At 41.6% G+C, this 22085-nt stretch overlaps 1 protein-coding gene across 6 annotated transcripts in view; it reads left to right on the top strand.

Annotated features, from left to right (window-relative positions):
- The first annotated feature begins 7348 nt into the window (after positions 1-7348).
- UBP1 (upstream binding protein 1) overlaps positions 7349-22085 on the top strand; it is a 36085-nt gene continuing 21348 nt past the window's right edge. For 5 of the 6 annotated variants that reach the window (XM_088166650.1, XM_088166635.1, XM_014887628.2 and 2 more), the window contains exons 1-2: positions 7349-8000; positions 17375-17526. In XM_088166650.1, coding sequence (XP_088022776.1) covers positions 7888-8000; positions 17375-17526 — 265 coding nt within the window. In that variant the 5' untranslated portion in view covers positions 7349-7887. Of the gene's footprint in view, positions 8001-8318; positions 8438-17374; positions 17527-22085 lie in introns of all 6 variants that reach the window. The other variant, XM_088166640.1, reaches the window with a different exon arrangement.

Raw genomic sequence — 22085 nt, 5'->3', positions numbered from 1 at the left:
TTTGCTCCCAAATTTTCTCTTGGACTTCAAAAAAAAAAAAAAAGACTGATCAAAACTGCAATATTCCTTCTCATTTGCATTCTGACAAATGAGCATCTGTCAAAAGCAACGGGCTGGTTTGAGGAGAGAAAAAAGTGTTGGACAATTTAAAGCCACATGAGCTCTGTGGGATATGCATAGAGAGGTGGGAGCCGTTTTGTGGTAGAGCTCTTCGAGTGAAAGGGAATCTGTGGTATTACCCTTTCCATTTGACAGAAATACAAGTCACAGAACAAAACATGCCTGTCCTTTATATGGTTGTGAAAAGTGTTTTGTGGGATGTGTAGTTCTCTTCTTGAAAATAATCAGTACAAATGGAAATGGAGCTTACAAATAAATGCACTGCATGCACTTAACTCCTTTGCCAAAATCTAGGGCTGAAGACAAAGTAGCTTTATTTTGCAACTTACTGGTTTATGGAGCAAACTGGATACCAGTATATTCTTTTCCTACAGTCACTGAAATCAAAATAATTAATTTAAAACTAAAATAAATAAATAAAATAAAAAATACAACAGCACTCACTAGGACTCTGGCTACAGAGACATGTAAGAGGAACAACTAACCTTTAAAAGACTCATCAAGTTCTCATCTTTGCTGGACCAAAAGATCAATTAGTGTACACAAACAGATCTGTGTCATAACAGCCCTCCTTGAGGTACTTACATGCCACTTGGAGGAGAATAATCTCTCAGAATCACTAAGGCAGCAGTCCCAATTCTTGTCTGCTTTCCTGAGCAGCGTAACATGTGGTGTTATTTTCTTATCCCACATTTACAGTTCCTCTACTATTATTCTGTATTATTATACAGATGATTCTGCTTCTTTACTCTGGTGATACCCCACCTGGAGAGCTGCACCCAGCTCTGGGTTCCCCAGCACAGGAAGGACATGGATGTGATAGAGTGAGTCCAGAGGAGGCCACCTAGATGCTTAGAGGGATGGAGCACCTCTCCTGTAAGGAAAGTATGAGAGACTTGGGTTCGTTCAGTCTGGAAAAAAGATGGCTTAAGGGTTACCTTATTGCAACCTTCCAGTACCTGAAGGGAGCCCACAAGAAAGACACAGACTTTTATGTAGTGACAGGACCAGGGGGAATGAATTCAAACTGAGAGCAGGTTTAGATCAGATATTAGAAAGAAATTCTTTGCTGTGAGAGTAGTGAGATGCTGGAACAGGTTGCTCGGAGAAATTGTGGCTGCCCTGTTCCTGGAGGTGTTCAAGATCACGTTGTGTGGGACTTTGAACAACCTGGTCTAGTGAAAGGTGTCCCTGCCTATGGCAGGGGCTTTGGAAATATGATCTCTGAGGTCCCTAACAACCCAAGCGTCTTGGTTTGAAAGACAGGTATTTGCTAAGGAAAGGCAAGAATCCCTTTCCTGAGATGGAGAGTGCAACTCCCTCCCTTCCAATTATTATAGTTTGATATCAGAGGCTTTCAGGGAGAAGATATGGGGATAGGAGTAACAGTTCTTTACTAATATATCTAACAAGGCAAGCCGCAGAAACAACAACAGCTATAAAAATTGAAAACAAAACAGAACAGTATAGCTCAGTTCCAGTCCTTTTTGGCCACAGGCTCCCTCTCCCTGCGCTCAGTTACCGGTGCTGTGGGGGCAGGGCAGGTCCCGCGCAGTCGAAGAGGGCTGGGTGATGGCGGCAGCGGCCCAGGGGTGAGAGGAGATGGAGGAGCGACTCCCCCGTCACGGTGTCGGTCGTGGTGCTCGGCAGAGTGTCCAGAGGTAGTAGGATGAAGCGGGAAGGCAACAGAGCGATGTCCGACAGCAGGGAATGTGGCTCTCAGCGCTTGGGATGGCGGAGAAGACTCTAGGTAGGAGCCCTGCCCTGGCCCTGGTCTTTCTCCAACTCCACGAGCGAGAGAGAGAGCCCAGGCCTCTGACCCACCTTTCTGGTATTCCCCCTTTTCCCCAACCCCCTGTGAGAGAAAACTATTACTACTAAGGTGTCGCCACAGATACTTAGCATAACAATGGGAAAAATTCCACAGAAAGAAAAGGGAACAATTCAACCCCCAACACCAAGCCATTCTATGATTCTGGTCTTTGCTTTTTGTTTGCATTGTTTGATGTTAAATAAATAGAATAAATTAAGGGAGAATTGTCTGAGATGCTATTAAAGAATCCCCAACCAATTATGTTCATTTGAATTTTTTTCAGCTGCTACATATTATCACTCTAATATGAAATAATTCCTTTTTGTCTCCCAGAATCTTGCTCTCTGATGTTCTGATTTCCATAGCCTGTGTGTTGCCACAATATTGTAGTACCTTTTAAAAGTGTCCTTTTATAGAATGAGCTGGTATTTAAAAAACAAAAAATAACAAAGCCACCAATGAACTATTTGTCAGTAGTCCTTCCTATTTCAAGCAGAATGGGTGCCCTCTGCAGGTAACTATTTTCAGATGAGAATTTTGGATATGTGCCCCCTATTATTTCTGAGTGTCAAGGTCTTTGCAGGATCCACCTGTACTACTTTGTTTTAAAATTGATACTGCAATCCTGGCTGAAAATTCCAGCAAACAAATGGCACTGAGGACACCAAGCAGCTGGCTTGGATCTGAACATGATTTTTCCCTGAAGTGTGGGTGCAAAAAGTGGTGTTGGGTTGGTGTTGCAGTAAATATTTTTCCTGCAATTTGACAGCGTTTTCATTGTTGGGTTGGGTTTTTTTTTTAATCTTGGTTCATGGCAAGAAGGTAACTATAAGGTTGTTGTCTGCCTGCCACTGGAATGAAATGAACAGGCAAAAAGGATGCTGTCTAAACACTGCTGAGGAGGCATCTTTCTCCCTTAAAGAGGTCTTTGTGTATTCCACCTTTTTTCTTTTTCTCTGCCGTCAGTCGTGCCTATTCAGTTTACAGTGTTCAAAGTCTCTGAACTGTGTGAAGAGGGAGCTGGGTGCTTCTCTGAGGCCAAGAGCAGTGAAATAGCCCTTTCTCTGGCTCTAACACAGGGTTTGCTCAGTGACAGTCTAGGACAGTGTGGGAGGAGAGGAGAGAAACAGAGATGCTGATGATGTCTGAGCTGCACTTACGTCACATTGGTAGTAAAAAAGCCCTGCAGCTGGGCAGCAGCAGCACATCAAGTCTGGCGAGCAGGAGAGCATGTGGGGAGCAGCCAAAGACATTGGCTGCCTGCCTCTTCTGGAGAGAGGGACAACTTGCTGGCTGAAGATAAAGGTCTGAGAGCAACCCAACTGCAACTGTAATCTGAATTTGTATATTTGTTTTCTCTTTCCTGTCTCCCATCACTGCAGTGACTATCTCTTAGCTGAGCACAATGCTTCAGCTCATCCCAAAATGTTTTTCTGTCACAGTCAGCCTAACCATTACTACCACCACCAGTATCCCACCAGCAACAGCAGCTACCTGTGGTAAGTGAAGAATGGGGGTGACTTATAATAATAATCATCATTATTATTATTGTTATTATTGTGCTATAATACACAAGAATGCAGACTGTATGTGAAATCTTTGCTAATCCACAAATTGAAGCCTTCAAATAGAGTTGGTGATTTGAAAATAATTGGAGCAGTAGAGTCAACATGGTGCAGGTTTACTTTGCTGTAGCCCTACAATTTTCACAAGCCATGTCACTGTATGTGCATGCTGCTAATAGTGGTAGGAGTGTTTTACTGCTTAATATGATATTCACAGATATGTTTTGTTTGGTTGGTTGGTTGGTTTTTTTAAATTACATTTGCAGTCTGTAGATAAAACTCTGTTTATATGAAATAATACAGATTTAGAAATACCTTGATGTCTCATATCTACTTTGATTATTTTCTGGAGCTCAGTTGACCTGCTAGACCAGGGTTTTGGGCTGCTTGTCATATCAGTGCAGGCTAAATGCTTTGCATTGAAATTCTGATGCAATATACACTTATTGCATCAGCATATTCCTGTGAGCTATGAACATACTTTACCTCTCCATGATTGAAATACTGTGTACAGTATGCAAATTTTCTTATAATTAAAAATGACTGTGCTTTGACAAGAGCTAGGTTCATAGATTCCAGATAATCTTGATTAAGTTTCAATTTATAATATGGCTCACTCTTTGTATTAAAATTTGGTTTATTACTTTATTACTTTTATTCTCTTCAGAATTGTTGAGTAGCATGTTTTTATTAGAAATGTGTTAAGTTTTCGATTTTAAAGCAAACAAACTAACCAAAAAGAAACTCAAAGAAACTGAGGCTATATTTGAGTTCCAAAGTATGAAACTAACGAAACTGCAGTGGAGTTTTATAAAATCAATCCTTCTCAGCACAAAGGTGAGAGTGATTTGAAATTTAGATTGGCTAACACAAATAGATAGCAAACATAGCACTGTTTCTATTGACTCAAGCAATAAAGCAGAAATGAAGGACGGGTGCTCGAATTCCCTGATGTAATCTTGTTTACAAGTGACGTTCACGGCTCCAGCACAAAAGGAACCAAACCACAAGGGAAAGTGAAGGTGTCCACTCACTCCTCCAGTGTTCCCTTCTTCAGCCTCTGTTCAGCCACAAGGAGGTTGGTCCCTCACAGCTTTTCTCAGGGCCTGTTTTCACCATGTCCTTGCCTTTACTTTCCTTGCCTTTGTTCCCTATATTTGCTTCTGTTTTCCCACCCTTATCTAAAAATCTGCCATTTGAGTCCCTCTAAAGTTGCTCTCCGGACACACTTTTGAGCAGCTGCCTTTAGGTTTGGATGGCAGCCTGCATCTGTGTTTTGGTATTGAAATACAGCATAGGGGCGACCCTGCCATCAATTACAAGGCTGTGTACAGGAGCTGATCTCGAATGAAATTGCCCCTTGAGGCGAACTGCCTTGAGGAGAAAGAACACAAACCAGTTCAGGCACGAGGCTTTAGTCTGGTCTTAATCATTGCGTTGCTTTGGCTCTGTTCTCAGTCCACCTGAAACACCAGGTGGACTGGTGAAACACCACACCTCAGTCTCACATCTGGACATCAGTAAGGCTGACAGGGAAGCAATCAACCTCAGGGGAGGGTGCCAGCCAGCATTAGTGATAAGCAGATGGAGAAAGGAATGTCCCAGAATTCCCAGATCCCAGCAGAACTGTACTTGGAATGCTTTTTTTGCAGATCTATTGGCAAAATCAGAGTCCAAGTGCCTGCACTTTCTCTCCATCATATCATCATGTCTCCAATTCCAGTTACTGGGTCTGCAGAAGTGGAATGGCAGGGCCACAGGCAGTGTCATCTCTGACAGGTTAGACTTGTGGATCTGGCCTGCTCAGAAGCAAATTTTGTGCATTGCTGGTCCTCAGCTGAGGATCTGAGAATGGGACTGATCAAGGAATCTGCTCCAAAGAAACACATTACAGGCCTGTGCTTCAAAAACAGCAAAAACCAAGCAACACACACCTCTAGAGAAAACTTATGAATAGGCCAGAGATACGCTAAAGAAAAAATACTTTTCCTTTAATATTCATTTTTTTACAGAAAAAGGGTATTTTGTGTCCTAAAATAGCTAAAGAGAATATCTTCAGAAATACTAGAAGTTACTTTGTTTATCATGGACAAGATACACCCAGCTTTTAAAGACTGAAAAGCAAGAGGATGGGTTTCACTGTATCCATTCAGAATACCCTCTGGAGTGGTTGGAATTTATGTCACAAGAAAACAATTCCCAGTATAAAAACCACCAATTTATGATCCTGTAACTGTTATGTAGCTATGCTAGCATAGGTTGAATAAGCAGAGAAACCAGTTTTGCTATGCATAAATCAAACTGTATATGGCTTCTCTGGTCTTAGATCCTGTCTTACCTGTCAGAAGTAGAAAGTGCACCACTTTCAGATTCCCACAAGCCTTCTTTTGTAAAACTTACAAAAAGGGGGGTTTGTGCTATTTCTGCTGCCTGGGTATTGTTGTCATATTGCTAGACTTAAAAGAGGAATTTTACCTGTGGTAATTTTAGTTCTTCTCACTAAAAGCTGTAACATGGTAGCTAGTGCCTATGTTAGTGGCTTGTCCATGAGCCCTTGTCTTCTTCATAAATTTCACTTTTTCTAAGCTTCCTCTTATATGCAGATGAACTGTTCATCTCTGCCCAGACAGGCAGAGAACTCCTACAGCAATTACAGCAGGAAAAACACCAGTACCCTTTTTTTTTTTTTCTCTTAAAGATGGCAATCATGTTTTAACTTACTTTAAAGATCATAAATCTTAGTCTATGTACCTCTCTTTATCTTTGAGGATACCATCGCACATTTTGAACAAAAGCTTTGATAACCAATTAATTTTGTTAACCATTAATGAACTTAGGGGCTTTCTGCCTTTATCTTTTACAAAACTTGTGCAATTGTAATTAAAGCATGTTACTGTAGGATCAAAATACACTTTACGTTCCTAATGCTGTTCTGTAGTTTGTTCTCTGAACATAACATTTTAATGAAATACCTTGTAAAATTATATAAGTATTCTTTGAATTATTAAATATGAGGGGGATTTCTTTGAGGATAGGGGGCCTCATCAGTATTTATCACTATCTGAAGGGAGGGTGTCAAGAGGTTGGGGAAGCCAGGCAATAGAATGAGACTTCCCGATACACGGGAAATTCCGCCTGAGCAATGGAATACCAGAACAGATTGCCCAGAGAGTCTGTGGAGTCTTCCTCACTGGAAATACACTAGAACCATCTGGATACAATCCTGTGCCATGTGCTCCAGGGTGACCCTCTCTGAGCAAGGAGGTTGGACTGAATGACCCCTCTGTGATCCCTTCAAACCTGACCCTTGTGCTCCTTGAGGATCCCTTCCAACTCAAAATATTCCGTGATTCTCTGGGGTTTGGGTTTTTCTGGGAAGGCCTCTCGGTGTTCTCTGGAAAATGTAACCACGCAACGGTTTGGGTTGGGAAGGGACCTTAAAGCCTATCTTGCTCCAGGTCCCCCAGCCATGGGGAAACCCTACACCGAACCCGGCTGCCCAGGGCAGTCGCCCCCCTGGAGGCCACTAGGGAACGAACGGGGCTCTGCGTGGCCCGGCGGAAGCGCAGACACCTGCCATTCCCGGCGGGCGTCGGACCGGCCGCCAAGCCCCGCTCCCGCCATTCTCCACTTCCGGGACGTGCTCCCGCTACGACACGGGCTTGAGGAAGAGGGGCGGGATCGCCCGCGCCCGTCAACGCTGACGTCACCTAGAGTGAGGAAGTGCCCTCTCATTGGCAGGGCTTCCCCCCCCTCACCCCTACGGGCCTGCCTCTGATTGGCCCTCCCGGCGAGACCCAGCCAATCGACGGCGCCGAGAGCGGGTAAGCACCGCCCTGGCAGGCGCTCTGGGTGGAAACCGCCGCCATGTTGTCGTGAACAGCGGCGGCGGCGGCGCTGCGGGACGCGCCGGACCGGCGGGCGCGAGCCCCCGGGGCGGCCGTGATCTCCGGCGGCGGCAGCTCCTCCTCCCCGGCGGGAGCCTGCAGTGCTGCTGCTGCCGCCGCAGCCTCTCCCCTGCGAATGATGCGGCGGGAGGTGCCCCTGGGTTGGGTCGGAGCTCGAGCGGCGGAAGAAGCAGCGGCGGCGCTGGGCAGTGTCCGGTCGGAGGAGGAGGAGGCGGCGGCCGCCCGGTTCCCAGCGCCCCGCGGCGGCTGGGCGGGCGCAGGATGCTGAGAGCGACCCTACGCCCTAGTCGCGCCGCGAGGAAAGGGCCCCACCGCGGTTGAGCGCGGAGTCGCCCCTGGCCCCCCACCCCACACGTGCTTTTTCCCTCCCCTCACCCCCTCTTCTCCAGTCCCCTCGCCTGGCCGGCACCGCCTCCTCGGTGGCGCCCGTGCCGAGCGGCTCCGCCCCGTCCGGCTCCTCCCTTGGCGGGGCCGGCGGAACATGGCGTGGGTGCTGAAGATGGATGAAGTGATCGAGTCTGGGCTGGTGCACGACTTTGATGCCAGCCTCTCAGGTATCGGGCAGGAGCTGGGAGCCGGTGCCTATAGCATGAGGTAAGTCTCCCCGCTGCTCATCCTGGGCGCCGCGTCCCTGCCGGCCTCCTCGGGCCGCGCAGCCTTGCCCGTGCCGCTGGGCAGGCTGAGGCTGCGCGGGAAGGAGCTGGAGTTTCTCCTTTTCCCCCTCGCTTTTTTTTTTTTAATTCGAAAGCTTTTCCCAAGGTGTAGGCATGTGCTGGAGGGGCTCCCGCCCTGCCCTCCCGTGCTGTTGCCTGGAGGCCGCTCGGAAAGGGCGGGCAGCTGCCTGCGCTGGAGTGGTGTTCCCTTTATATGTGAAATCCCTGCCCTAAAACTGATATTTCACTGTCCCTGCAGGGTGTAACCGGAGCCCCCGCTCCAAACTATGGTCGTCTTATACTCGGCAATTGTCGTTCTTGTTCGTGATAAACAATAGATGTTTCCTGCCAGGTTTAAAAATGTTCTTTCTTGACCAGGTAAACGTTTTACTTAATAGTGTGATAGTATGGTTCTACTTTATTCAGTCTGTTTATTCTGTATTTCTGTGTAGTGATGGCGTTTTTTCTATATAGTATGTCTTTAGTGATGGGGGTTTTTTCTTGCCATGTAGCTCTGTTCGTAATCACCTTGGCGGTTTCCTTACCTTTTGATTGTTTTCCAAGTTTTACAAAGTTAGTGTTTAAGTAGCGTTTGGATGTGCCTTTTCGAAGCTTAGTCAAAACTGTACTTGTTTGAGTAAATTTTAGCTCGCTCATGGGCAGAATGTGTGGATTCCTGAGTGACGACTTAGTGTGAAAAAGCAAAATGTTCGGAGACAAAGACATTTTAAGTCCAAGGTTTTCGACAGGGTTTGTCAGTCTTTTAAGTCTGGAGAACTAAAACGATTGCATTTGATACAAGTTTTGATGACCTAGCCTTTATAAAAGGTACGTTCTCTCTCAGGGGAAACTGAAACTTGCAGGTGACCATAGGCTTCATCTATTATGTATACTTCAAGGCAGTATTTCCCAGGTAAAGTCTTTGGAAGTGCAGTGTCTTGGCTGAAAATTACGAAAAAGGGCTTCTGCTGGGTAGAAATGAGGACTGTTCTAATTGGACGTTTGGTGTTGTGAGTTCAGTGGGTTTATGGTAGGACATCTTTTTGAAAGGGGTTTTGTTCTTTGTGTGGTTTGGGTTGTGATTTGGTTGATTCGTTTGTTTTGTTTTGAAATTAAAAATAACGTTGAGAACTTACCAGTTCAGAGAACAAAATGAATCATCATCTCCCTTGATGAGAATACTCCTGATTTCATAATCAGCTTGTCTCGATTTTATCCCACTTCTGTCCCATTTTTGTCTTAGTAAACCTTCAAACATTCATGCCATGAAGTGGTGTGGCGGTTTTTGTGGGCAGCTTGTTGCCTGGATAGGTTCTAAGTGCAGACACCAATGGAAAATGCATGTGTTCGTGTTCAAGAACTGCTTTTCTCTATTTTGATATAGCTCTTTCAAGGATCTTTTGTGTTTAAAAATCCTACATTTTGACTGTTCGGTGTTTTAATATTTTCCTGTGTTTTCATAACTTGCTTTCTCATCCCAGTAATGCACACACTTCAGTTTCTAGGAAGCGTAAGAATTATCATTCTTACTGTTGTTGCATAGGTTGTTTTTTCTGATTATATAATCTTGTTATGGTGGGCAGCAATCTTAAGTGGCTTTTTGTTACATATACTTCCTATTAGGACATTATGAATTGCCACAGAAAGAGTTTTAGCCATTAAAACAGCGCTTAAAAAGTAATATTGTGTAAGCTATATATTAGTCTTGAATCTTGTTACACACTTTTTCTGTGGAGTATTTTTGGAAAACATGCACAACTGTAGTATAGTATTTGTAACTTTAATCATGGACCCCGTAGTTAAAGGGATCACCTAATTGTCATTAGTGTTTGCTGGATTCAGAGTGGTTCTCGGCACATGTATTGGTTAGATTTCTGCTTTAGAGAAATTATGGCCTGTTAAGTGGTCTGAGAAGGGAAAACCAAGAGAAGTGGTAAAGCATGAACAGGAGAGATACTGCTCTGTCACTGTTCCGTGTGCTAGTAGAACTTAATTACTTGTCACTTTCTTACCAAAAAAAAAGAAGAAAATTAAATACTGCCTAGACAAGAGTGCTGGAAGAGCTCCTCAAAGTATATGCTCTCTTGATTTTATTAGGAAGATCTACATGTAATTCTTTCGACTGTTGGGGTCACATATAAAGGAGTTGATGCTTTGTGGAGTTGGTGATAAGTCAGTGCCCTTAGGTAGACTATATGGCATTACTCCTGTGTTTATTCTTCCTGAGAAAGCTGCACATGTTCATTGATCATCAATCCAATGTAGGATTTTTGTTAGAAGGCAGCTAAGTGACTCCTAAATGACCTTGCAGATTCGCATGGTTTTAAATAGTTTTCAAAATGTCCTTATAAAGTCTTGAAACACATTTTTTCTGGCTGCTGTTCTAGCACCTTCTCATGCAATAAGAAACTGCCTATAATCACAGAATTAAATTCAGTTGATATTAACAGTTGTCAGATGTGTCAAATAACACCTGCACCTAAACCCATATAAAAACATTGTACCCTTCAATGGTAGTGAGTTTTGAGTTAATTTAAGGGAGTTAATGTTAATTTCAGTTGATAATGGCACCCATCATGTTTTCTTATGAATCCCTCATAATACCCATTGTAACACAACAGTAGTTGTGTTCTTTTGAGGACTACTGATGGTTGCTATGAGCTACAAAAAAAAGAGGCTATTTAATTGAAAAGACAAGTTTCAAAGAGCTGCCTGCCATCTTTCTAGCAGAATTCCATTTTTCATCAGTGAATTATTTGATTATTGAATCAATATAAACTTGGCTAATTGAGCATTAATAGACAAGTACCTTAATGACTGAATTTTTATGTGTAATTTGAAAGCTTAGTATATGGATTTATCTAAATGCTTGCAGTTCCAATGGTGTTTGTAGTGATAAAATTCAAGCTTGTCATGGGGAACTTGATAATTATTTTAGGAGTAGCTGTTTTGGTATATATATATATTTGCAGGTTAAAACCTGAAGTTCATCAAACTAGATTAAAAAAATTACTTTGGTTCTGAAATGGAAAAGTCTCTACAAAAGACTGTATGAAAATACATCCAGACAATCCTCCATTTTTGGAGACTCAAACCAGTTTGACTTTGCTGCTTCTCCCAAACACTTAAGTGTCTTTGGAGAATGCAGCTGTCTGCCTCCTTGGTTGAAAAGAAGGAAAGCCTAATGCAGTCTTCAGTCTTGTTTCCTTACTGTGCTGTGGAGAGCCTTGGCTGGTGAGGGGACTTCGTGTACCACCTCTCAAGCACAGTTCAGGCTGAAGTAACCTTGAGATGGTCAGTCAGGAGTTAGAGGAACATTGTCTTACAACTCTTTTCAGGAGGAGAGGGGGAGAGTGCTCTAACAGATTTTGGGTCCCTGACACCCTTTTGTGGCTTCTAATAAACATGATTGGGTCATGATGATTACTGCCTTAACTTCACAGTTGCTGTGCAAAACCAAAAAAGAGTTATCTCATTCAAGCCCTGTTTTTGGCTGCTGTTATATCATGACAGACAATATTGCTGTTTATGCTTCCCCTAATGTCTCCCACTCTTTTGAGACTCCACTGCTGGTTTTTTGATTTTTGAAAGAAGAATGGTTACTGACTGTATCCTGATTTTTTTTCTTCTTTTCTAGATGTACAAAGTGTTTTCTGCAGAATACATTATAAAGCTTTGATTTTAGTCGTCTGTTCTATTTTTTATGCATTGCACTGTAGAAAAAATAATTTTCACTCACATAGATTCTAAAATAAAATGTCAGTTACTGATTAGAATTGGAGCTTGATTCTTTGTACAAGCACAAAAATATATAAATACCTATCAGGAAATAGGCATTTGAAGAAGAAGTGAATTCATAAACCTAATCCTCCTTGCTTTGTTACCACAGATGAAACATGTTGAAAGATAAACCTCATGTTCTAGATTGTTGACATTGGCTTGGGTTTGGGTTTTTTGTGCTGTTATTTCCTTCCAAGTTCAGTGTGAATACATTACAAAAAGTCAGAGGCCAGTTTAATTTTTAAGGAAAAGACTTCAATGTGCTGAACTGTCGTCTCTGTTACCCTGTCATCTTTCATGTTGGATGGACATAGCAGATTGAGAGCAGGGCAGCTGATCTGCCTTCATTTGCTCTTCAGGCATTCTCCTATGTAGGAGTCATCTGTACTGGAGCTGTGGTAAGTTAGAGGAGCTGCCTGACCTCCCTGTGTCGGAGAAATGGATTTGTCATGGTGAACATTCTTACTTGTTTTTGTTGGTAGAAAGGACACAGGTTTTGCTGGTGGCATTTTCTTCTTTCTTTCATTGGTGGTTTTATTGTATTTTGTGTCAGACTCCCCTTAAATTGAAGCCTTTCTCCATCTGAGTTTCTGTGTGATGGTCTGTGGGATTCCCAGGAACAGCATTACATTTGCACCTGTTTCTCATTTGTGTTGGACTTCTTGGACAGCTGCAGCAGAGAAGGTTGTTTCCAGAAATTAATTCCAGGGGTCTTGCTCCCCGTCAAACTTGCTTTTGTGAACATAGGGAAAGTGTTATAAAATGCCAGATCTCGCATTGCCTTTTATTTTCCTATGGCTTGCTCACACCTCTAAACAGTTAAGAGCTTGGCCTTGAGATCATAACTCTTAGTTCAAATACTGCTTGAGAAAAATTTTTCTTAAAGGTATTAGTCCTCGTAAAAAACATGCTTTAAAGTTTTAAAAGGCCTGTGTGTTCTTGGGATGCTTTAGTACTCACACCCAAACTTACACAATCCAGAATATAGATAAGGCAGATGATTGATGGAACATCAGTTTGAATTTTGTTGACACAGCAGTTCCAGTTCCAGTCAAGACAGCAAGTTCTTAATTTATTTTTTGAGCCTATTATTATTAGGAAGGGGGTTTTGTATGAGTGTGGTAGGTTTTTTTAGAAACACTTTGGATAAAGTGTGGAAACAAGATTTTAAATTTTTAAGGAAAGTCATTTTGAAGGCTTGCAAACACATTTCACAATCATGGGGGGGATAAATTACTCTTTTTTTTTATTTTTATTTTGTCTTTTTGTACAATGCTCATGTAGGCTATTCACATGCAATACGCCCCACTGGATGCTTTAGTTCAAGTGGTAACAGTCACGTTGCTTCCTCTTCTAAGCCTTCCTGCTTTTGTATGGTGATGTTTCATGTATGCACCTCTGTAGCATAAGTAGCTAAGACTTGTGTTGGAGGATAGATTTGCTGCCTGCATTTGGGGTATAATGAAGACTGTTTCTTTTCCTCCTCCCTGTAGGAAGAAAAGAATGCCTTTCATTTGAGTGCTTTAGATAACACATTCTGAGTAACTGAGATAAGACTTTTCTTACTAGAGCTAAGTTTCCTTCCATCAGGAGAGTAAACCCTGGTAGATGGACCTTCTCAAATGGTATCAAAAAACAAAAGATGCTGTTTGTCCTTCCAGACGTTACTACTTGCCCATACATCAGCTTGCTTGTAGTTCTGGAGTTCACTTAAATGAGACAAGTGAAGTAAACGAGTATTTACTTTACAAGATCAAAATTTAACAATGGCAAGAAAGGATGAGAACCAGTCTCTTCAAGCTCTCTGTTCTCTTGTAGTCTGAAATCATTTCAACAGTAGCTATTTTGGAACACTTGACTTTTCTGCCAGTGGGCACTTCAGGTAAGAGGTTCTTTGCTGTATGAAATAACTTAAGCAAAGCTGCCACTACAGGTCTCTGTCTCTAATCTGTACTGGCCTAGAAAAAACAAGCTGAGTAGGAAAATGACTAAAGGATGCCTACATAAGCATGGAGGCTGCCAGGGATCGACTGTGGGCAGATGATTTGTCCTGCTGGGGCATTGGCTCATTATAAGTGCAGAAATTGTAACGTGAGTCTGGGGGGAAACAGGCTGGACCTGACAAGGCTGATCTGTTCTCTGTGTTGTGTTTGTTTTTTTGTGGGATTTCTTTGGGTTTTGTTTGTTTTTTATTTTGTTGAGTGTTAAAATACAATCAATATGAGATTAGGGGTGGTAAAAAGACTGATTTAGCATCTCCATAGTTTCTGGTAATGTGATTGACGCAATAGAATATATTATTTGCAGTTTATCATCTTTAGCTTAAGTAAAGTGGTGCCTGGAAAGGCTGACTTGGAACAGAGACTATACAGAGTAAAAGGGATAAAATAGGTATTTATTGAAAGGATACACTTTGGGCAGTGCAAGAGCCCAGCTGAGGCTACACCCAGATCAAATCCAAGATGGATCCCCCGTCACTAGTCTTTACACTTTTATAAGTTTGGTTCATCTACATGTTGGAGTCAATTATCCAACCACAGCCGCAGGCTATGAAGTATCAGCCCCCTGGCTTGCACCCTTTCCCTCACCATTTATGCTTTTTGGCTACCAGTTGTCCTTGATTCTCCAGCTAGAAAGGGATTGTTTTGTCTAACTACCTTGTGAAGAGAACTTACTAACACCTAATAAGAAGTTTCAGAATTACACACTAAGCAGCAGAGGTTCTGAAAAATATAAAAGCTAAAATCCAAGGCATCAAAAGAGCACTGTTAAAAATATTAAGTTTCTATTTCCCATTCTGTTTCCCATTGTGAGCAGTCTTTGCATCTTTTCTTCAGCTGTGCTGCAGTGAATTTTATTTTGTAGAAAATGATTGTCACTGGTGAAATTTAGCTAGTCTGTATTTAAACTGGTACTTCAGGTCATAATTTGAAATACTTTACTTATACCTTATTGACTATTTTCATTGCAGCTTTAATCTGGTTTTAGATGGGGAAAGAGTGTATGTTGAAGTGCAAAAACTACTGGTATTGCATTCTTTTCAAGTGAATGAATCAAAATGTTATTTAAATGGTATTTATTTAAATATGCTCTAGGAAGGCATTTACATTGCATTGGCTTGTCTTTTCCTTTGGAATGTACTAGTACCTGGAAGAGTTTTATAAAAAAATCTGCCTGTGCTGTCTTCTGGAGTATTTTTTTGCAATGGTGGCATTTAAGAATGAACGTAATACTCTCCTTAAACCCTAAATTGTAGGGTTGTAGAGTTGGATGTCTTTATTTTTCCTTCTTCTGCAGTGGCAGTTAGTCATTATGCTTTGTAAGTATTAGCAAAAGCTGGTTTAGAGCTGCCTAAATTGATGTATTTGTAGGCTTCCGGTGCTGTGTCTCAGCTTCTTAACTGTGTCTTTTTAACTTCAAGTTGTGAGTAGAAAATGAAGGCTTTAAAGATATTTTTCATGCATACACAAAATACTTCTCTTTAATCTTATGTGTTATGTGAAGGCAAGTGCTGCAGAACTTAGTCAAGAATTACAGGTGAGATACTTCTCATGCCTTGGTTGTTGCACTTTGATACACACTTTGTGTGTATTTTAAACATTACCATTGTTTCCATGTTCTTGCCATTTTAAAGTTCCTCCTCATAAAAGCATTTTGTGTTTTGAGTGCCGAAGTATGTGGTGAGCATGGGTTCCTGGTATAGCAGTCCTGTCTTGAGACCACACTTCCCTCTGCTTGTCACAGTGCTCCCTCTTGTGTTGGGCTGCTCTTGCTGCCCTCCAGATGACATCAGGGCTTGAAGCAGCTCCTTCTTTCTTCTGAGTCATCCTCAAGGAGCAGTCACCCATCTATGGATTTTGCTGTCCTACTCATGGATCCTTGTCTCTGTATAAGTAAACTCTTTTAAGGGTGTCCACTTTTCCTAAGTGGTTATTTCTCATCTTCCTTTGTAACTTACTTAAAAGTCTCCTCTGGGCTCTAGTTTGGGGAGCTGGCATCAGAAGTAGTTAGGACATGGTTCAGTAGGCTTATGCTTCTTTGGACAGTGTCCTGCCTTGTCCTGCTTACGTCAGTCTTTGTAGTATCTCTTGTGGTTTCTTCCTAGTGAAAAGGAACCTGCATGGGTTGTCTTTCTTTGGTGTCTTTTAAAAATTCTAGCCAATTTGTTGAGCTGTACGGTCTCTACAAGGTATAGACAAATTTCTTAGACTTTTTCACCACTCATAAATATTTTCTTGTTCCGTATAACGTCTTCCAGGCAGCCCGGGGAGTGACATCCCTAATGGAATGTGGCACTTGTTCTGAAAAAAGTTGGGGTGCATATCTGAGACTTAAGTAGACCAAGTCTTATATTCTAATCCTATGTGACACAAAAATATCGGCTGTCATTTCTTTTTTTGAATTTATTATGATACACTTTTTTGATTCTTCAGATATGAGCTGGAATTCAAGAGGAATTAGTAGAGTTTTCTTTAAATAAGGCAGACTTGCAGAAATGAGGAACAGTAAAAAAACCAGTTTTACTTAAGAAATTTTAGGGTACAACATACAAATAGTAGTGCAATGCAGGCATTTGTAATTGTTTTACAAAATATATTAAATCTATGTGATCAGTGCAAGAGATACAAACAAGATACATGTTGGTTAAAAGCTGAATAGGTGAGATGGTGTGCGATGTCAATTCACTTTAGAAACATTTTTAAAGGGAGTTCCATGGTTATGCAGATGATTTCATAAAGAACAAAAATTCAATGCAAGAAAAACTCTTAGAAGTTTAATTTATGAAGGATTTCTGTATACAAGGAAGACTAATCTTTTACTAATACAGATTACTAATTTCTGTAGAAAGAAGAAGAGGTGTTTGCTGGTTGTGGTGAAGCTGTCTCTCTTACCACACCTTGTGGACAATATGGATTGCTCTTTATTCTCTAGAAATGTAGCACTTCTAAATTTTTTCTGGTGGTTGTGAATCTTAGATAAGTGAAGTGAATATTGGCATAAACTTTTTGTAGCTTATGTTTTGTGAATCTGCTGCTTAATCATTTTTGAGCTAATCATCATGCTAAAGCCTAAGAAAAGATTGACAATATCAGCAGAATGATTAGGTTAAATATAATGGTACTAAATGAAGAGAGATACTTTCACAGTGTAGGTAACTTACTTTGGGAAATAAATTACTTCATAGAAGCAAATGAAAGCCTTACTTTCATTTGCATGTTTATTAGGCAAGCTTGGCTGTGTTGACAGGTGAAAAGTTAAGAGAGAACTGAATTTTTTTAAGTGGAGACATGAAAAAAAGATTAAATTCTCAGAGGATCAGCTCAGCTGCTTATCTGCTTAAGTTCCATGGTATTGTTTATCCTAGCCTAAAGTTCTGGTGGAAAATGTTTTGGATACTGCTCATATAGATTTTACTAATAAAATGAGTAACAAAATTCTGTATGTGTTTCACAGTGGATTTTTTAAAGTCACAAATAACTTTTTTCTGTGAAGGGCCAACAGTCTCATAATTATCTGGTTTTTTTTTCTTTTCAGTGATGTTTTGGCACTGCCTATTTTCAAACAGGAAGATTCCAGCCTTCCACAAGAAAATGAGACCAAACATCCACCTTTCCAGTATGTTATGTGTGCTGCAACATCTCCAGCAGTAAAATTATATGATGAAACTCTCACATACTTGAATCAAGGTTGGTATACGTATGTGAATGCAGCTTGTGGTGCAAGTCTGAAGCTGGAATGATATTTCATGTTTTCATACATGTGTGTATATCCAAAATAAGTGCATGTCAGAAATGAGGTTGTGGATATTGAGGTTGTAAGGATGCCTTAATAGTAGTCTTTTTTTGTCCAGCTTGTAGGATCACAGCTACAGTATGGTGTTACTTTCCCTTTGGATTCTGGTGAGGGTGGGGTCTTACTTCCTTTGTTGGTTTGGTTTTGTTTGTTTGTTTTCCTGTTGTGTGCTGCCCCTCTCGTCCCCCCATAAAATCAAGCCAATAGAGCTTTTAGGAGACAAATTTCAGGTACTCACAGCTGAAAATTCGGGACTAATTTGGCATTTGTGTTTAAATTTGATTGATAAGAGCAAGTTAATTGGATATTTGCATGAGGTAAGCACAAACAGCCCTCAAAAGTCATAATAAATGTTAATATGTCGGTCTCCGAGGTGTGGCACAAAAGAGACCACTGTAATTGCTCTCAAATTAGCCAGACATGTCTGTCCAGAATTGTATAATGTTTGAACACAATCACAAGTGTAGTTACCTTTGGAGTTTGTATGCATTTATTAGAAATTAACTAGATAAATAACTAGATTAGAAATTAACTAGATAAATACTTCATGTGAATCAGGCTGGGTTTTTTTTTTTCCCCTTTTTTCCTGGGTTTTAATTTGTATGAAAATTGATTTTTTTTTTTTTCATTTTTAAAATTTTCTTTTCTTTTTTTTTTTTCCTAAAGAGAGCACTGACTGCTGGGTAATATAATCTGAATGTAGTCATTGCCATATGATAAAACCTTCCTCACCTCTGAGAATTTCATTGGTGTCCTAAGCTTAATTAGCTAGTATTCTGAACTCAAAACCATTTATCATTTGTTTTGGACCATATCAATGGCTTCATACTCCTCCTCTGGCTCTAATGCTCTAGGGTCTCCAATCCTGTATCTAGTTCAGCTTTCTTTTCCTTGTGGATTTTGACTCAAAATCTCTGTGCTGTAATTTAAAGACAGAGTACAAGGCAGCAGGCTGAAGGAGCAAAGTGCTTGCTGTCTTGCTTCTGAGAAGAGCTTACCATTTAAAATTACAGTGTCTAAAATGACGAAATGTTTCATCTGTCCTTGAAAATACCTTTTACTATAAAACTATATCTTTTAAAAAGATATTAAAATATCTTTTAATATAAAAATTTCATTGGCAAAGAAGTTTTGGTAATCCTCAGTGTCCTGTGTGAGTTTTCCTGATGTTGAAAAATGAGGACGTTGGTATACCCTTTACTTAATACAGGAAGAAAAAAAGTTGCCAGTCTCCTTTCTGTGCTAGTACTTCAGACAGAAAGACAGCATATTTACTGCCTAGGTTAAGGCCTTTTCATTAAAATTTCTCTACTGGCTATCAGAGGGTGGTTGGGCACTGGAACAGGCTCTCCAGAGAAGTGGTCACAGCACAAGCCTGACAGAGTTCAAAAAGCGTTTGGACCAGGTTCTCAGGCACATGGTGCAACTTTTGAGGTGTCCTGTGTAGGGCCAGGAGTTGGAGTCGATGATCCTTGTGAGTCCCTTCCAACTCAGCAGATCCTATGATACATAAAAAATAAGTTGTGAGACATTATTTTTTTCATACAGAAGGCAGCTTAAAATTAGGATCAGTCTGCAACAGTGTGTTGCAGGTAGTTTGTGTAATGAGTTAGATTGAGTCGTCTAGCAAAAGAGTAATTTATATCCTCGTTATTCAGATACCTGGTTTCAGGTTTTGCCTCATCTTCAGGCAGTGTCTTGCCTTAAATAATTTTCAAGAGGAAGTTCCCTCTTTAATTTTGTCCAGTTGTTTTAGTTTCCTGGCTTGGAAATATCAGAATCGGTGGGAACATTTGCCCTGTCTATTAAGCTGTGGTAACATTACCTAAGGCAATACTTAAACAAGCCCTGACTTTACCCTCTGTCAATAAGTATTTATATTAGTATAACTAAGAATATCACTCAGAGTTCAGGGAGCATCTGGCTGATGTTCTTAGTCATGTGATATAGATTTTGGTAGTCCTATGAGGAGCAGGGTGTTGTACTCAATTCCTGTGTTTGCCTTCCAACTTGAGATACTGTATTAGCTAATGGACTAGATGTTCAGCTGAAGCTGATTGTAGAAGTTCAGATCTTGGAATGATGGTGGTTGGTTGTTCAGGGGTTTGCAAGGTTCGTACTGTGAAATCTGTTAGAATGGGCCCATTGAAAACATATGGGAGTTGTGGGACAGTGTTTTGAGTTGGCTGCTGTTCAGCTAGATGTATATGGAATAGCAGAAGTGCTATGGAAGATAATTGCTTTTAAAAGGGAAGCATTCTTTGGGTTGGTTTACACAGTGCAGCAAAGCTCGGAGTTCTGTGAATGCAAAGAGCTTCTTGGGAGAGATGGGATCCAGCTTAGAAAGGACAGTGAAGGTACTTTGCCAGCTTGTGGCTGATCTGGTAAAGAGGACTTTGAAGTAGGAACAGTGAAGGAGGGAGAGAGTGACTGACAGTAGTACTGTGAGGGAGTGATGGCCATGGTTGATAAGCAAAGAGCATGAAAGGGAACACAGGATCGACAAAAGAAGGCTTAAACAAGGTCATCTCCAGCATTTGCATGTGAGCAAGTGAATGTAGAGCATCATTCCAAAGAGAGCACCGAAGCCCTTTGCGATAAGTCAGCATGTTGAGGTGCCTTTGAAATGCACACACATCAGTAGTGCAAGCAGCATAGGAAATAAGCATGGGGAGTTAAGACATCTGTGTGATCTTGCATCACAGAGACATGATGGGATGGCTTGCAAAGTGCCATGTTACAGTGTGGGAATATTAGCTCTTAAGAAAAGGCAGAGGATAAGGGAGGGGAGGTTAAGCATTGTGTTGGAGAACAGCTGAAATGTCTGGGGTTCTTCCTAGGGATGGGTGATGTTCCAGCTGAGAGCTTATGGGTAAGGATTATGGATGGATTATGTTATATGAATGACATTGTAGTGGTATGTGCTGGAGGCCATCTGACCAGGAAGAACCAGATGAGGCGTTTTTTGAAGAGCTGGAAGTAGCCTCAAATTCACAGGCCATGGTCCTTATAGGAGGACCTCAAGCACCCTGATGTCTCCTGCAGGGACAGCGCAGCAGGGCATGAGCAACCCAGAAGGTAACTGGAAATTGTGAATCGACAGCTTCCTGGCCCAAGTGATAGAGGATAGCTCTGCTCTACTTCATGAAATGGGGAAGGGTTCATTGGGATTGCAAGTGTCAAGGTCAGTCAGGCTCATCTGCTCTCAAGATGGTGGACTTCATGGTCCTGAGAGGAAGAAGCAAGGCAGGAGACAAAGATCACATTTTTGAACTCCAGGAGAGTGAAGTCCTATGGGATAAAGCCCTGGAGGGAAGAGGGGCCCAAGATAGCTGGTAAGCATTCCAGGATCATCTCCTCCAAACTCAAGTGCAATCAATTCCGTTGAACAGGAAGTTGGGCAAAAATGGCAGGAGGCTTGCATGGTAAGCAGGGAACTCAAATACAAAAGATAGGCATACAGACGTGGAAGCAGGGACAGTAACAGGACAAATGGTAACCTGAGAGGAGTACAGAGATACTGTCCAAGCCTGCAGGGATGCAATCAGAAAAGCCAAAGTCCAGCTGAAGCTGAATCTGGTGAGGAATATCAAAAGCAAGATGGTCCTGTGTAAGTATATAAATGGCAAGAGGAAGACAATTGAAAGTGGGCCCCCTACTGAACAGGACATTGGCCATAATGACATGGGACACAGAAAATGCTGAAGTACTGAATGCCTTCTTGGGCTCAGTCTTTTTTAGTATCACTGTTCCTTAGGAATCCCAAGCCTTAGAGATGAGGGGAAAGTCTGAAGCAAGGAATACGTACCCTTGGTGGAAGAACAGGTCAGGGAATACTTAAGCAAACTGAACATACATAAATCTACAGGTCCTGATGAGATACTCCCACAAGTGTTGAGGGCAATGGACTGTGTCACTGTGAGGCCACCCTTGATAGTCTTTGAATCATCTTGGTGGCTAGGAGAAAGCTAATGTTGCTCTAATCTTCAAAAAGGAGGACCCAGGAAACTACAGGCTTCCTGGGAAGGAAGTTACCTGGTATTTCCTGGTAACTATTTCCTAGTACATAAAGGATAAGATCATCATCAGGAATAGTCAACACAGGTTTCTGAAGGGAGTATCGTGCCTGACCAGTTTGATAAATGTCTGTGATGGACTGGGTGCCTTGGTAGATAGGGAGAGGATAGTAGATAGCGTTTACAAGTGATTTCCTTCAGTAAGGCTTTTGCTGGTTTCTCCTATGAGGTCTTTACAGAGAAGCTTATGAAGTATGGTCTGGATGAGCATCCTCTGAGATACTCAGAACCAGCTAGGCTTAGTGCTGGGCAATTGTCTGTGTGAGGCCTTGCCTTGAGCAGGGGAATTGCCAAGATGACCTCCAGAAGTCCCTTTTAAACTTGAGCATCCTGAGAACTTTGTGAATGAAGCTACCACAGATTCAGTGTGAACCAGG

The sequence above is a fragment of the Sturnus vulgaris genome, chromosome 1, assembly GCF_052056855.1.
Source record: "Sturnus vulgaris isolate bStuVul1 chromosome 1, bStuVul1.hap1, whole genome shotgun sequence".
Lineage (NCBI taxonomy): Eukaryota > Metazoa > Chordata > Aves > Passeriformes > Sturnidae > Sturnus > Sturnus vulgaris.
This window is presented reverse-complemented; position numbering and strand designations above follow the sequence as displayed.